Source organism: Aulonocara sp. 'chitande type north' Nkhata Bay, linkage group LG14 (genome assembly GCF_057382095.1).
Source record: "Aulonocara sp. 'chitande type north' Nkhata Bay isolate Kocher_YH1m ecotype deep benthic linkage group LG14, A_spYH_male_GT1.1, whole genome shotgun sequence".
In the NCBI taxonomy this organism is placed as follows: domain Eukaryota; kingdom Metazoa; phylum Chordata; class Actinopteri; order Cichliformes; family Cichlidae; genus Aulonocara; species Aulonocara sp. 'chitande type north' Nkhata Bay.
In genome coordinates, this window is record NC_141357.1 from 36887941 (window position 1) to 36904220 (window position 16280).

The 16280-nt window shown below is 41.7% G+C and overlaps 1 protein-coding gene across 1 annotated transcript; it reads left to right on the forward strand.

Moving 5' to 3' along the window:
- The first annotated feature begins 3834 nt into the window (after window positions 1-3834).
- Window positions 3835-5647, forward strand: LOC147315179 (syncytin-A-like). Its single transcript, XM_086260333.1, has one exon. It carries the CDS (start codon window positions 3888-3890, stop codon window positions 5340-5342), a length of 1455 nt encoding a protein of 484 aa, XP_086116459.1. The 5' UTR covers window positions 3835-3887; the 3' UTR covers window positions 5343-5647.
- Window positions 5648-16280: the final 10633 nt, after the last annotated feature.

The following is a 16280-nucleotide window of genomic DNA, read 5'->3' on the forward strand; positions in this document are numbered from 1 at the left end:
CTCCCTGCCTTCCTCTGCCACTACATACATTCTGTGTTTGGTCTCCAATCCACTTACAATAAGTCATTCATGCGGGTGAACTCTAGATCTGCCACTTGGGACTCAAGTAGGGCTATTTTTTGTCCTTTTCTTCATTTAGTTTTTGCAGTTCTTTAATCTGTCCCATCATATCCAAAATCAATTTCTGTTGTTTGGAGATAGTAGAAAGCTCTGGTGGATCCTGGGCCTGGTGCCTGATGGTGGATCCTGGGCCTAGAGGCTGCTGGAGGATCCTGGGCCTGGTGGATGCTGGAGGATCCTGGGCCTGGTGGCTCCCCAAAGTAATCGTGTGAGATGAGATCCTTTTTTTCCCTGTTAGTTTTCTTGCCACATGTTACCCTGCTGTACTCTTGGGTGCGAGGAGGTGGAGTCTTACTGTAGCAGGTCAAGGCTCCTCTGTTGGAAAGCTAACGCTAGCCTGTTAGCCTGTTTCCAGGTTTGGCTGTAACTGAAACCTTGAAACATGAAACAGAGATGCAGGAAGAGACAACAGAAAATGATGCAGGATGCCGCAGGGACACAACACAGATGACGGAGGGAGATAACGCAAACAAACCAGCCTGCGTTTGCAGCATGCTTTTCTATCTATTAAGTGGGGGGAGCCACAGGTGAGAAAATTTCCCCCTACTTTACATATAGTTTCCAAATACAGGAAATAAGGAAAATGCCCTGCAGAAATACACAACAGAAACACGTGTTTGTCTGCAGTTACCAGTATTTATGAATGGATGTGACAAGGAAGTTCACTTTAACCTTGTGAGGGTTAGCACGCTGTCATAGTGAGCTGCTCTGTGTTTGTTCCATTAAATTTGCATTTCAGTTTCACAGGTCATGTTTTACAATGTGCCTTCATTTCCTGTTAGTAAGGCTGGGCAACAGGGCAGATCAGCAGACGAGGACGTCTGTGTCATCAAAGCATTATTACATACATTATTTTTTTTAAAAAGCTGTCTTACAAATCTTACTTTTATATTGAATGATAAAATCTAAATCTGTAAAGTCATTTTACTTTAGCACTTCAAACTTCTTTACGTTAGCAGCTCATACGTCTGCATAACAATCCTTGGCTAAAATAAAGAGCATGTCTACTGAGCTACTCCAGCATCATTTCTCCTTTGCTTTGATATGCTTACAGCTGTTCACGGTGAGTGAACCCCAATGTTGTTAAACTCTGAATGTGAGGAACAATTATGGAAGACCCCATAAAAATTCTGCCACACTAATCTCTCTGTCAGGAAGTGACCACATTGGTTTTCATCTCTGTTTCCTTTCCTGACACCAACTGAGGTCCTATCATCCACATCTATTCATAACCGGGCTGATAGCATGTAGAGTCAGCTTAAAGCATAAGAGGACAAATGCAGCATGTTTCACATTAATTATGTCAATGAAGGCTGACCCGGAGCTGTTAGAAACGACCATAAAACACGTAGAAGAAGAGAGAAGGTATTGGTTAGATGACCCCAGATTGACATCTGTGCTACATTATTAATCTTACTACAAGAACTGGCTCTTAATACACACACACGCACACACACACGCACACACACACACACACGCACAACAAGGTGAGCTAAATTATACATACATAAATGGTCAGGACAGGGTTTGCCCGCAGCAGCAGTTACTCTGCCTCCATGCTGATAAATGAGTTCTAGCATGTGCGTGCTGGGAAATCAAGCTATTGTGGTGAATATGTAAATGAGCGCACGCTGAAGATTTCTCTATAAATAACACGTTTATCATTAAATGATATCAAGGCGGTGGATGAGCGACTACGAGCACAGACACAGAGAAGAAGTCACGTCTACTCAGTGCTCGTTTACTTAAAGCATCAGATGCAAATGATGACTGGATTTGATGTGAACTGACTTTAGCTGATGTTTAAGGTAATAACACTGTTGGATGCTATGCTGGAAGTTTTTATAGAGTAGAACAACATGCACGTATATGACTCAACATACAGACGTGCTTTCACATTATGTCTCTAACACAAATTTACTGTACAGTTGCTGTACAGTATAGTTCCTCCATTTCCAGAGAAATATGAGGACTGTGTACTTGTTCTACATCCCCTTTCCACAGCAAACATTTAGATTTTTGTGGCAGGAAGGAGCAAAACGCCACAAAAAAAGAGACAGTGGCTCATTTCTATTCAAATGTGTCAGCGAGCTGTCACCGGGGGCCTGCGTGCACACTCTCAGCAAACCAAATCTAAATGATTAATCTCACTGTTTGCTCCTGTGCTTCCCAACTGGGACGTGTCAAATTGTCCTCTGTGAAAAAAGCATTTCTTGTTTCTGTTCTTTGGAGCAGAAATACCACTTTTTGTTGTTTCAGCATAAATGGTTGAGATTAATAGGTGTTTTTATTCTCCTTGCATATGGTAATGATGGGAGGAACCCATCTGTATGAAATCGTCATTCAGGTGAAGATCTGTCATCTCTGCCTGCTGCCTGTAGAGTAGTCGTACACCTGGTAATATGGTCCTCACCTTATGTTACCTCATTTGACACCTCCATATGTTCAGGATGAGAATACAACAAGTGTGGTTTATCCAGCACACAGCTTCAAAATACAGCCAGAGCTTTATAGAAGCAGTACATTTGTTATTATACACAGTATTTTATTTTGAAAATTAATCAGTTGCTCTGTGCCATTCCTGTGTCTTCCTTGCTTCCCCATCTCCTCTTGTTAAGAGATTTTCTACATTATACACTATAACCAAATCTCTATAATACAATATAATCAAGTAGGCCTTATATTCTAACCAAGTGTGCCTTATATTTAGTGTGTTCATATATTTTCACATAACCAAGCCTATTGTTGAAGAATCAGCTAACCAAGTTTATTGTTAAAGGAAAACTGATACATTCCTTACTTAAGTGTTTGAGATGTTTCGACAGCATGATATAATGACCACTTTCATTCCAACATATGGCATTCCGTCTCTGATAAGATCAGACAATGGCACACATTTTGTAAATGAAGTGATAAGTAAAGTTTCTGAAGCTCTAGGCTTCAGCATAAAACATCATTGTTCTTATCATCCACAAAGTGCAGGATTAGTCGAGAGAACTAACGGCACAATTAAACAAAGATTGAAAAAATGTATGGAAGAAACTAAAAAACCATGGCCTGAATGTCTAAGCTTAGTTAAGTTATGGATGAGAATAACTCAAGGAGCAGGTGGTCTAACGCCATTTGAAGTTGTACATGGCAGACACTTCCCTCTTCCCATAACGAGCGAGCCAATTAATAAATCTATTGCAGAAACAACAATGGCAGAATGGATGACAAAACTGTTTGAAAATAAAGAAGTGATTTTAAACAATCAACTGCCGAGTGATCTATCTCCAGTCTCTTGCAGGTTGAACCCCGGTGATTGGATTCTGATTAAAGTCCTCCAGCGGAAAAACTGGAGTGCTCCGAGGTGGGAGGGTCCCCATCAGGTGCTGCTTACTACACCAACAGCTTGTAAAATCGCTGAAAGACCTTCTTGGATCCATCAAAGTCACGTGAAGAAAGTGTTTGCACCACAATAAGACGCCGGTTCCCCCGACTCTCAAGTGATCCCCTGGTGAAGGAAAGGGCTGATTGGGTATACCCCGCCCTTTACCTTCTCGCCAGTGGTCTCCTCACTTGGAGTTCAGGTGTGCCTGGTCGCCCTGAAGAACAAACACATAATAAAGAGTGACCCATCCCACCAAAGAGAGGAACCAATGACAACACCGGGGACGCCTAGAATGCAGAGAGCCAGCATGATGAATCTAGAAGAAGAAGAGCCACCAGCCCCAGCCCCAAAGCTGCTATGCTTAAGTGCTTGTCACTTTCAACGGAAACGGTTCATGTGCCGCCTGATCTGTCTGGTGGCCGGTGTCATCTTAGGGGTGATGCTCCTCTGGCTGATACCTGGAGGAGCCCGCAGAATAACACCAACTATTCCCCGTCTCAAGAGGTGGACCCATGACAACTCCCATCTAACTGAGATGACCCAAGATCACATTCACCCTTGGATGAACAATGCCTGGTACCGATACCTACACAACACCATAGATGAAAAAGAATGTTATGTCTGTTCTCACATGCCTTCAACTTCAGTCTACCCCACCATATATGGTCGCAAAATGGACAGTCACTTGCAAAGTGAATGTGCAGCAAGTTTCGCCAGCATTGGAAGACAATACTTTACAATCGGCATGAAAGCTTCACTCCCAGGTGCAAAAGGCCTGAAGAAGGATGGAATCTGTGACGACAAATTCTGGGTAGATATGACAGTAAAAAACAGAAATGCTTCTGTCCCTTTCCCTGTTTTTATGACCCATACAGAGACATGGCATCCTCTGTGCTTCTACCAAGCGTCAGTGCAAGGACGCCACCCTCTGGGCCATACCGACAACTGCAACACAACCTATGGAGGAGTAGGGTATGGGACAGTCAACCTAAATCAACAGGTAAATGGCACCTATTGGGTACAAGGTATGGCATGGCTGTGCGGACAGCGTGCGTACTTTATGTTGCCACCCAACTGGTCAGGATGCTGTGCACCTATCTTCATTTCAGATCACACTTTTAAGATCTCTGTGTACAACAAGACCAGAGTTAGGCGTCATATAGAAATCAAGCCTCATGATTCAATCCTTGGAACAGATGTGCCAGAGGAATTCAAACTCTGGAGTACCGCCGACAAGGTAATGCACTCTCTGTTTCCCTGGACCGGAGTAGGAAAACACGCACTACGAATTGAGACTTTAGACTATCGCTTTGGACTGTTTTTGAACGCTTCCACCCGCATTGACAAATCACAGAATGAAGAAATTGATGCAATCCGCATCACTGTCATGCAACACCGAGTAGCTTTGGACCTTATTCTTGCAGAGAAAGGGGGTCTTTGTGTACTGTTCAACAAGACATGTTGTACTTACATACCTGACAACATACACTCATTAAACATGACAAATGCTTTGAATGTTCTGAGACAACTAAGAGACGCTCAGCAACAGGACTACGTAACCGATGAGCATGGCTGGTGGGACTGGTTGCTGAGCGGCTCCTGGAAATCTTTGCTGATTAAAGGCCTGTTGGCCCTATGTACTGTGATGTTCCTATTTTGCATTTTTGCTGCTTGTATTATCCCTTGTCTGAGACGCATGGTGATGAGTATGTTTAATCGTACTTTAGGAAATTTTGTTTTGATCCAGAGAGATATGGAGGATCCCTTTCGCCAGTATGATATGCTAACTAGAGAGACCAGAGAAGAGAATGTCTATGATAATCTTAATCCTAACAGAGCTGATGTTTAGATACTTCACTGAATGATATGCAAGTTGAAAATGTGATTTAACAAGTGACTATGCATTGATATTAAACATGTGAAATATATTAACAACAGGAGGGAAATGTTAAGAGATTTTCTACATTATACACTATAACCAAATCTCTATAATACAATATAATCAAGTAGGCCTTATATTCTAACCAAGTGTGCCTTATATTTAGTGTGTTCATATATTTTCACATAACCAAGCCTATTGTTGAAGAATCAGCTAACCAAGTTTATTGTTAAAGGAAAACTGATACATTCCTTACTTAAGTGTTTGAGATGTTTTGACAGCATGATATAATGATGCATTCTTTCCTATAATGTCTGTGATGTCAGATAAAGCATGATATACTACTGTATTTTTAATCCCAGTGTGTGAAAGATCAGATAAGCTGATTTCATGTTTAACCTCTTCCCTGACTGTTAAAAAGAGGAAGTACTATGTAACCCATTTTTGCCTTATAAATAAAGCAGCGAGCCTGTGCTCGGTGTGGTGTCTTCTCAGAGAGACATTCACCCGTGCGCACGTTTTCTAATTACTCTCTGAGTTGGTCTGCAGTTGTCTCATTTCTCTTACTTGTGTTTTGAACAAATGTCTAAACCCCTGACACCTCTGTGCATTCATCCACACATTGCTCCCTGCAAGTGAAAGTCCAGAGCAGAGCAGTGTTCAGTTACCTGAAAGCAGCATTATGATGGTATCCACATATCATGTAGCAATACGAATCAAAACGTTGGGACCAGCATTAATGCACTGAACCTCATTAACAGAGACTAATGAGGATCGGTCAAATGCCAACAACAAAAACAATACAATAAATGATTGCGGGGCAATTGTGTTGATTTATACAATAGAGGATTGTTCAAACACAGGAAGACGGTTCATGTAGCAAACTAATGAGAACAGGGGCCAGGCAAGAGAGTCCAAAGACAACCAAAACTTGCAGGAATTAGACAAGAACAGGACCCTTATGTTTACTTATTACCAGCACTCAGGCCTGAGTCCCTCTTTAAGGCTTGTGGTTATGATCTGTGTCTGCTGCGATATTTCTCAGGTTGCTAGTACTGACTGTAATCACATATACTGTAACCTTGTTAGGACTGTTGGATAACCATATGCTGCTAAAACTTTTTGTCCTCTTGTACACAACACCAGAAATGTCGATGGTTTGATTCCAGCCAGAAACAGAAATTACTTCAGGAAAAGCATCCAGTATAAAAACTGGAGATGCTTTGTGGCAGGGGAGCAACAGGTAGCTTTACCCTGAGGCTGCTGTATGCAGGTTTCTGTGCTAACTATGGGGAGCTTAATAATCCTTCAGCGGTTGAAGATTCCATCAACGAATGATCGTTTATGTTGCACAATTTCTGTGTCACTTAAAAATATAAAATCAACTCAAGAAATATACTGTAGCTCTGTAATATGAACACACATTACCAAAAGTCAGATGAACCGCATTAACCGTTCCCTAAAAGTCACAGAGACAAACGGATTCAACTCTTGCTTTGTGCTGGATAATAAACTTGTTTTGTTATTCTGCCAGCATGATTTATATCAAATGGTTTGCATGAATCATTCAAATTGTCTTTTAACATTTTCTTTCCTCCTTTCTTCACTTGTTTGTCTTTCAGCTGACTGAACAGGGAGGAGGTCTGAGTGGGGAAAGCACTAAAACTGAGTGCAAACACTCACACAAACACAAAAATATGCACATATCAGCAGCACACCTGACACATCCAAACTTCTGGGAACATAAACACACAATTAAATACAGCAGAGTGACTGAAATGTCAGCACACACATGCTCAGACCTCCCCCCCCACCACCACCACCACACACACACACACACGCTAGCACAGTGACACACAATAAGAAAGACACTGATGTGAGATAGCGTGCGCCCTCACATGCACCTGCAAAGATTCACAAATTCAGCACCTTATGAGTAGACCTGACGTGCATTCACACATATGTATTGTTGCAGAGACAGGTCTGCAGAGACTGCCGTTCACAGGTGGATGAGCAGAGATGTGTTTGAAGTGGAGCACAGCATTAAGTCATGTTCCTGACTTGCTTCAAGATGAAATTATAAGAATAATGAGAATAAAAGGTGTCGTGCAGCGTTGTAGTGCCGTCAGTCTTAATGAGGTTGCCACGTGTCCCGCTCGTTTTCAGTCATAGAGACCCAAATACGCACAAACCTCCCACCAATACACACATTTATTGGCAAATAAAAATAAACAATAACAAAAAAACAGCATGACAAACACTAAAGGTGTCATGATCCGCTCAGCTATGTTCACTGCCTGTGTGCCATTTCCTCGTTATCCCGTGTATATATAGTGTGTGCATCCCTCTGTTCCTTGTTGGATCCCTCTGTTCGTCATTCCCAGCGTTTCCTCTGCTGGTGTACCCCACGTTTCTCCAGGTCTCAGGTTTTCTAGTATGTTTCAGGTTTCATGTTTAGCCTCCCAGTATAGGCTTTTGATTTTCTTTCTAGTTGTCTCCCCTCAGGTTAATAGTCTGGGTAACGTCTTCACCAGCACTTTACCATTTCAGTCTCATATTATCACTTCATCCCGTCCGCTTACTTCCACTTACGCAACATCAACCATCTTTTCCCTTTTCCCACCCTCCATGGTGCTGTGATCCATAGCCTTGTCACTTCTCTGACTGATTATTGTAATTCTCTTCTGTCTCACTAATAAGTCTCTTCATAAACTCCAAGTCCTCCAGAATCCTGCAGCCTGGATCATAACTCGCACATCACCAATGTTCTCCAGCAGCTTCACTGGCTGCCCGTAGACTCACTAGAATCATTGTTTCTCACCTTTATAATAACCTGGCCCCTGCCTACATGTCTGATTTACTCCACACTGCTGCTCCCTTAGGTCTTCATTCGGCAGTCACCTCTTGTTCCCTCTGCCCGTCTCACCACTATGGGAACAGAGCTTTTAGCTGCTCTGCTCACCGGAATTCACTTCCTCCTGATATCAGGGATGCTGGCTCCCTTCCCCTATTCAAGTCAAACCCCCAAATCCATCTGTTCAAACTGACTCACTCTTTAAACAAATGCTGCTTTTATCCTTGTACTGTACTGTTTATTGTCTCTTATGCTTTGTACAGTGACCTTGGGCTTTAGAAAATCACATTTTCCGTTCTTTCTGTGTCACGCACAAAAACATACACTTCTTTGGGAAAAATAATAAAGTAAAAATGGCCTTGACAGCCGGCGCCTGTGAATACGGGGAAGATGAAACTGGCTGGAGTTCTGTCTACAAATCAGAAAATTGAGTGGAGGACAAGTAGGACAAGAGAGGAAGAGATGAAATAAAGGCGAACAGAGAAAAACAAAGGGCTTTGTTTAAAATGCTAATTGTAAAATGTGGTAAAAACTAAGTGGAAGTTAATGGCAGAGAAATTATTACTAAGTCTTAAAGGAAATCAGCTGATTGATCCTCCTGCTGTGGCTGGGTGGAGGTGGTTCGTCCTTCTGGGCTTTATCAGCAGGAAATCTCAGCCTTATATTTAGCTACAGGGCTGCTGGACCTCAGATCTGCAGTAAAGGCCTATAAATGGTAAAGACTAGTCTGAAGACTCATGCTCTGATATTTAAGAAAGAAAAAAGAAAAAGGAGCTAAATACTGCATTATTACAATCCTGTTATTATTTTACTGCTATTATAGTTTGACAACTCAAAAATGAAATGATATAGTCAGGTCCAAGTGGATGTGGAATTCCTCCTGGAGGAAATCCACATTCATGCCCCTTTTTCAACAACCTGAGGGGAGCTAACAGATTCAATCCCATGCAAGACCTTTTACAGTTTGGCAGCTGTGCAGACAAATATATAAATCATTCACTGGAAGAGTCGAACTGTTATGGTGCCTCCTTGTTAATTCTGTCTACTAGCATAACAGTTGAATGCGCTCAGCTTATTTCTGACTTCAATCATTTGTTTAAAGTCAAAATTCTATTTTGAAAAAATAATTAAAATGTGGAGATTACAGCTGTTTCAAGACAAACCGCCCTCTGTATAGCACCAACTCATCTGCTTTGTGTAGATGAGTTGGTGAGTCGTGTGTAGCCTTGTGGTAAAACAGGTTTTCACTTTCTTGCATGAGGTTGACCAGATGCAGCTTCTTACACCATCTTTTCAACGTTCTTGTACTCATCACCGCGCTGTGTTTATGAGCTAAAAGAGAAATCATTTCCTTGATTGCGACTAAAACTGATTCTGAATTATGATTTCACCAAGTCATCTCCGTAAGGGGCTTTGTAGAGAGTATCATGACAGTTTGTCTTGAAGCAACAATTTTCCAACAATTTGTTTTTATTCTCGAAGTGATTGATATGTTTTGAACACTGTGACCCTAATACTCCAACGTATGAATGACTGGCTGATAGAGCAGACGCGGAGACAGGACTGAGCTCAGAACAGCTTTATTACTCAAGTTCAGGGGACAAAACAAACAGGAGTCGCAGACTTAGTGGTTGCAAAACGAACAGAGAGCATACATGAAGAGAGAATGACAACAACGTGACAAAGACCAGACAAACACGCAGAGTAAATAAGAACAGAAGGGAATCAGGGCAGAGAGGACACACCTGGGGAACACAGCTGAAGGAATCTAACTGATGAGAGAAAGGAAGCAAAGCAGAGCATATACACAAGACGCAGGACTGTGAAAATAAAACAGGACTAGCTCACAGACAATAGGCCCAGACGAAGACATACCATCTTAAACCAGGGAAGAGGAAAACGAACACTGAGACCGGACAGACTGAACACAGAGACTGGACCACACGGGAACAGAAAAATAAAGAAGCATGGAGACAAGACTGATTCTTACAGAGGACACAAAGGTGAGACTAGGACAGAAGACATGAGGGAACGACCGGAGGGACAGGCAGGGATACAACATGAGCAAAACTCAGACCAAAGCTAGGTGAGAATCTAAAGTTTAATAAAATAAAATTCAAAACACTGGGGCAAAAGCTATTCTAACACCTCATCAGTACTGTGACCAGCACCATTCCTTCTGACGGGTGAAATATACAGAAAACTGTTGTAGATGCAGTAGACCCATTATAATAATTTGCAAACAGAGAAAACTTTCAAAATGCTAGCTAAAAACAAACCCCTAAAAATCCTTTTATAGAATAAAATCTGACATTTTTATCCAGATAAAATCATTTAGACTCAGCTGTCAGTTGTATATGTGGGTAAACTTGATAAAACAGGTTAAGCTGTCTCTGTTAGGTGATTGTCGTGGTGTCATTCTGAAAATAAACAGGCAAAAATAATATAATAAAAACCTTTTGCATACTTGCTTTTAATTCCTTCCAATAAAATGAAAGGCAAAAATATTCTAGCTGAGCTGCTGTTAACTCAGATATATGCACGTTATGATAAGTCTTCACTTTAGTGCTAAAACATCCTGAAATCAGTGATGAAGGTGACACAAATTCCCCATTAACCCAGAGCAGCTTATAAATAGGCTCAGGGAGGTATGCTCTGCTTATCTCTCTGCTTTTAAGGGTGTGCTTATTGATTTGTCCACCTAGTTTGCTGCTTTTATTGAATTGAAACCTTACAGCTTTAAGACAATGGTGTCTGTTATATTTAGGGATGAGTGTGGAAGTGTGTGTGTGTGATGAATACTGGTACTGCCAATTTACAACAGGAGAGTGGTTTATTGATTGCTTCAGTCTTCTTTGGACTTAAAAGTTGCCGTGACTCCAGTCGGTTCAGTTAAGGCAGATACAGCAAGTTCCAGTTTGGGTGGATTAATCGAAATTTCTGAGGATCAGCAGAGAAAGTGAGCAGTCATGACAGGTGTGAAGCATTATGAAAATGAGATGGACAGGGCAAAAGCTTGAGATGATGGAATCTGAGGAAGACCTCAGAAAAAGGCAAAAATGTGAGTAAGTGTGAAAATTGAAAAGGTAGTGAGAGTGAAGAAAATGGGTTTGGAGAAACTGCAGAGAGAGATCATTACAATAACACAGCTGTAATAGGAAGAATGTGTTACAGGAAGTCCAGAGCAAAGGGAAATGGATCTGAAATTGGGTGGTGATGCTGGAAATACAGGGGAGCAATGACTGCATCAGTGCGACAATGAAGGCTTTGCATCTTCAAAGCCGTACGGCACATCATCACCCTCTGCACTGACACAGCACAGACTGAAAGTTTTCTACTGTAACGAGAAAAGAGTGAATGTGAGTGTGTGTGTGTGAGAGAGAGAGATTTCACAGCGCCGTATTGTCACACCAACACGTAAAGTTTGCAGCTGAGCTCCAGCAGGCTAAAAATGGAAATAAGGAAGGACGAGAACAAAGAAGAGAGCAACACAGATGGAAATGAGGGCCGGAGGAGGAAGAGGAGAAATGCCAGCAGGCGAATGAGAAGTGCCGAGAGGCGACCTGAAATAAACATCAGGGCTGTTTGCGAGTAAGGAGAAGATGAAGGATGAGGGAGAGGATACGAGTATAATTCACACTGCAGCTCCAGCAGCAGCAGGTTTCAAATAGAAATGAAGAAGAGCTGATAGGTGAGGTCAAGGCATTGATTAGCCACACTAAATATAACCAAAGACAGCACAACGACATCGTGAATGTGTCACAAATATGCACAAACTTTTAGTTGCTTACATGATGCCAAGCTAAAGGCACAGTGTGAGTGCGAAGTGATCTGGACTCCTGCTACATTTGTATCAGTTAGGGAGTCTCCTTAGCTACACAGCAATGAAGCAGCATGTAGCTGTGCAGACAATCAGCTGATGCATGCGTTTCATAGACAAACGCATCTACCTTTAAGAACAAACCAAGCACACAGGTGTTACTTTATTTTATATCGACATACTGATTTTGTTCTTGTCTCATTTTGTCTAGAAGCAGGTGTGTACAGTAAAATAGGCTAATTTACTGCCGTTTATGGAGGAGCAGCTTACTAGCATGTGCGTGGAAACCTTGTTAGTTTGCTCCAAAAAAAAAAAAAAAAAAAAAAAAAAAAATCTAAGTTACTGTTGGATTTATGAAACATGAAGCTCACAAGGCTGTGTTGATCTAACCAATGTGTATATGTTAATAACTCTGTATCATTTGGCACAAACAGGCTTGTGCAATCTGCATCCTGCCACGCCCCCATTTCTCTGTATAAGGAAACACGTTTTCCTCCAGGTGGGGACGATGTTGCAGGAGAGAAGCCTGCACCGCTGAAGCAGGACAGCAGGAGAAAGTCTGACTGAAACAAAGGAAGCACAGCTTTCTACAGGAATGACTCTTAAAATAAAAGTTTAAACACCAAAGCTCATATGAACAAGAGTAACAGGCAACAAGAAAAAGAACAAACAGGGAGAGGAAAATTTGATCTGTCAGCTCAGCAGGAGACAAAAGATTTTTGCAGCATCTGTGTGGTAGTGCAAAAAAAAAAACCTCCAAGTGATGATATAAAGCAATGACAATTCCTTTTTAATGAAAGATAAGATCATATGGTAATAATATCATCATGAATACTATTCATTTAAAATTTTGTAAAACAATTAGGCCTTTGTTTGTAAAGAACAAACACATTCAGGTAGAAAACTATTGTGCGAGTAATATCAGCAGGTTTTGTGTTCCTAACCTGCTGATATCACTCACCACATGTGCAAGTTACTCAGCCCACGTTCTCTAATCCACCCACTGTATACTGATAACAGATCCTCCCTCTTGACCTTTACCTGCTCACCTGGAGATTTCCAAAAAGAGCTGATCAGACGGCAGAACAGTTTAATGCCTCACCACGCTCCATCATAAATGAACTAAAGTGATGGGGTTTGTGGCGCTCACTCTCATGAAGCTTTGCTGTTTCTCTTTTAGTTACACTGCAGGTAACACAGAAAAACAAAGTGTAAACATGAACAAGATTGCACATATTGGTCATCTTAGTTCTTGTCACTGGCTTTGTTTTGAGTCTCCAGGTATAACATGTCAATCTCAGCACACTTTGGATTAAAAGGAGGATGTTCTTCTATTCTCGTGTTCGACGGACTCTCAGGTTCATCAGCTGTCATTGACCCTGCTCCAGCGTCCTTTTGCAACACTTTCACAGCCCAGATTTGCCTTCTTGACCTGCACATTAGAGACACTCACCTCAATGAAGAGACCACTTTAAGAACGTGAGCTGGCATTTAGATTTAGTAGAATGAGTTCTGCTCACTGAGAGAGCGCTTAAAGAATGGAAGAAGTGATGAGGATTCTGCTAAAATCAGCTTTAACAACACCACACATGCTTTTGTGTAACAAATATGAACAGATGGCCTGTAGTTAGCGACTCGCAGGAGCTCAGATATCGATTCAATTACAATGTGAACAATAGACCAAGTTTGAGTAAAATACACTGTTTTTAGACAACCAAAGACTTTTGTGGTAGTGATAAAGCAAAGCCACCTCATGGATGCATACACACACACACACACACACACACACACACACTACAAATAAAGTTTTTCATGAATGCAAAGAGAATTGCCAGCAGACATCAAAAACGAGCAGCCAGAAGCAGGGACAACATCATCATCTTAAAGTGTGCAGTGCCAACAAGTCTACTCGCAGAATCACAGCAGTGAAGATCAACATCCAGTAACAGCACAGCCTCGTTAACACAACCTGTACCCACCCAAAACAAGCACACATCCAGCAGCGTCCGACAGCAAACCTCACACATCATCATTCTGAATTTAATGAATAGACCTCTGCTCTCCTTGCTTTTGAACCTCTGCCTGTTTGACATCCAGCTGACAGACTGTGTGCACATTATTTACTCCTCAATCAAATCAGCACAAAAGACAAGCTCAGTGAGACAGAGTCAGGTCAGACGCACCAATAAACTGTCAGCATGAGTGTAAAGAGGGAAGTAACCATGGCAGGTTATAATATCTGCACACCTGCTCGAAGTGTCAGGATGTCATCTGTCACAGCTGTGGATGCACCTGTCACTGTCAAGTGTTTCACAAACAGCTGAAGCCAATCAGCCAGTGCAATGTCATTTTGTGGATACTTTAAGTATATCTCATACAAATGATGTTCTGTTCCAACATCTGATCCAGATGTGCAAGATTAAATACCAACGAAAGAGTGTTAAGTGAACTTAATTAGGCAACCTTTTCTTTAATATGTGTATCGCAGCTTAGACACAGGTTGTCTAAACCATGGATACTCGTTTTCCCGCATAAACTGATTTTTATAAAAGAAAAATCTGCATTTTCTAGATCAAGTGAAACTTAAAACAGTGAGGTGGGACACTCTGTCATCCTATAAAGGGACTGTATGGCATTTCTATCGCTGTTAAGAAAGCTTGTGCTGCTTCTCTCTCATGTCATTTTCCAGGTAATGCCTTTTCCCACCTGAAGCAGGTAATTGAGTCCAGGTGTTTTTGCTTTGCTCAGATGACAGTGCAATGGTTGGGACTGCCAATTAGCCTTACATGTGAGTTTCCTAAGTTGTATGCATCCCTCCTGAAACCCAAATATGACCGGGAGACCGAACAGCAGGGGAAAGTTTCAGCAGTTATTGTGGTATGAAAACAGAATACATACATGTACAAATATAAAGATCTCATATGAAACCATTAAAATAGACTCTAGCTTCCATTAAGCTGAAGCAGGAAAATTCAGGATTCTTCTTTTTCTTTATGTCGTTCTTCTACCACCCTTTTCCTTTGCATCCTCTTCTCTCACACCAACCCTCTGACTGCCTTCTTTCCCCACACCACATCTCCGTCCTCTTTTTCTCCTGCCTGCCAGCTCCACCTTCAACATCCTTTGTCCTACTATCTCTCCTCTGCACATGTCTAAACCATCTCAGCCTCACATTTCTAACTCTGTCTCCAAACTGCCGTCTCTCTGATGTTCTCATTTCTAATCCTGTCCATTCGGCTCACTCCAAATGACAGTCTTCAGCTCTGCTACCTTAAACTTGACCTGTCTTTTTGCACGTGCCACCATCTCCAAATCATCCATCATAAGGAGGTCTCACTACCATCTCGCCCGCTCGTTCCTTCTCTTCCACTCTTGCTGCCATCCCAGATACACCAAACACTCCTGCCTTTGCTTCTTTCTCCTTCTCCTCTTCCTGTCTTCAGCCAGCAGTAGCAGATTCCACCTGCACCGTGTTGGCCAATAATACTGGAGGTGGTCCGTGTTAACACCGGCCTGAACCTATGCATAAATCTTATTTTTGGTGAACCACGTTTGACTTGGCACAGACTTAACACCAGATCCCCTTCCTGATGCAGGTTTGCCCATTTATCCAGGATCAGGGCTTTTGGCCTCCCCATGGCAGGGTTAGTGAGCTGATAAATAACATGGGGGTGAAACATTAGCATGCACAGTTAGCTTGTGTTTACCTCTGTTATCCTCATTAAAGCAGTTTGAAAGTTTTGCATCCGTTTATTTGGATCAGCAGTTTTAATAAATGATTCGATTGAGCTGCAATGCATCGTGTGTGTGAATACAATATTAAAGCTTTCTTTCCCCGTGCTTTCCTTCAGTCTCTCCCATTTTCACTAACCTCGGTGAATTGGAGCAATACAGCATCAGGATTTTCCCAGATTTTTATTTTTAACTCATTTCTTATTTTCTCTGCCTGGAGGTAATTCTCACCTTTTATTGACTTTATATTCACTTATGCTGTCACTAAACTGGAGCTCTGTTTTTTTTAATTGCCGGAGGAAACCTGAATCCGGCAGATATTTCTGTGCTGGTGTGTAAAAAATGCTGACTCAGCATTTCCATGCCTGTCAAAAACGTTTTGGTAACAGTGATGTCACTGGTGAAATCAAATGTAGTCAGTCAGGATTCGTTAGTTCCTTCTGTACATTACAAAGCTTATTTCATGCTCTCATCGCCGTTTCCTTCTTTGTTTCCTGTTCTT

Bases quoted from the DNA above. Each gene is read 5' to 3' on its own strand.
- LOC147315179 (XM_086260333.1), top strand. From the start codon at position 3,888: ATGTGCCGCCTGATCTGTCTGGTGGCCGGTGTCATCTTAGGGGTGATG.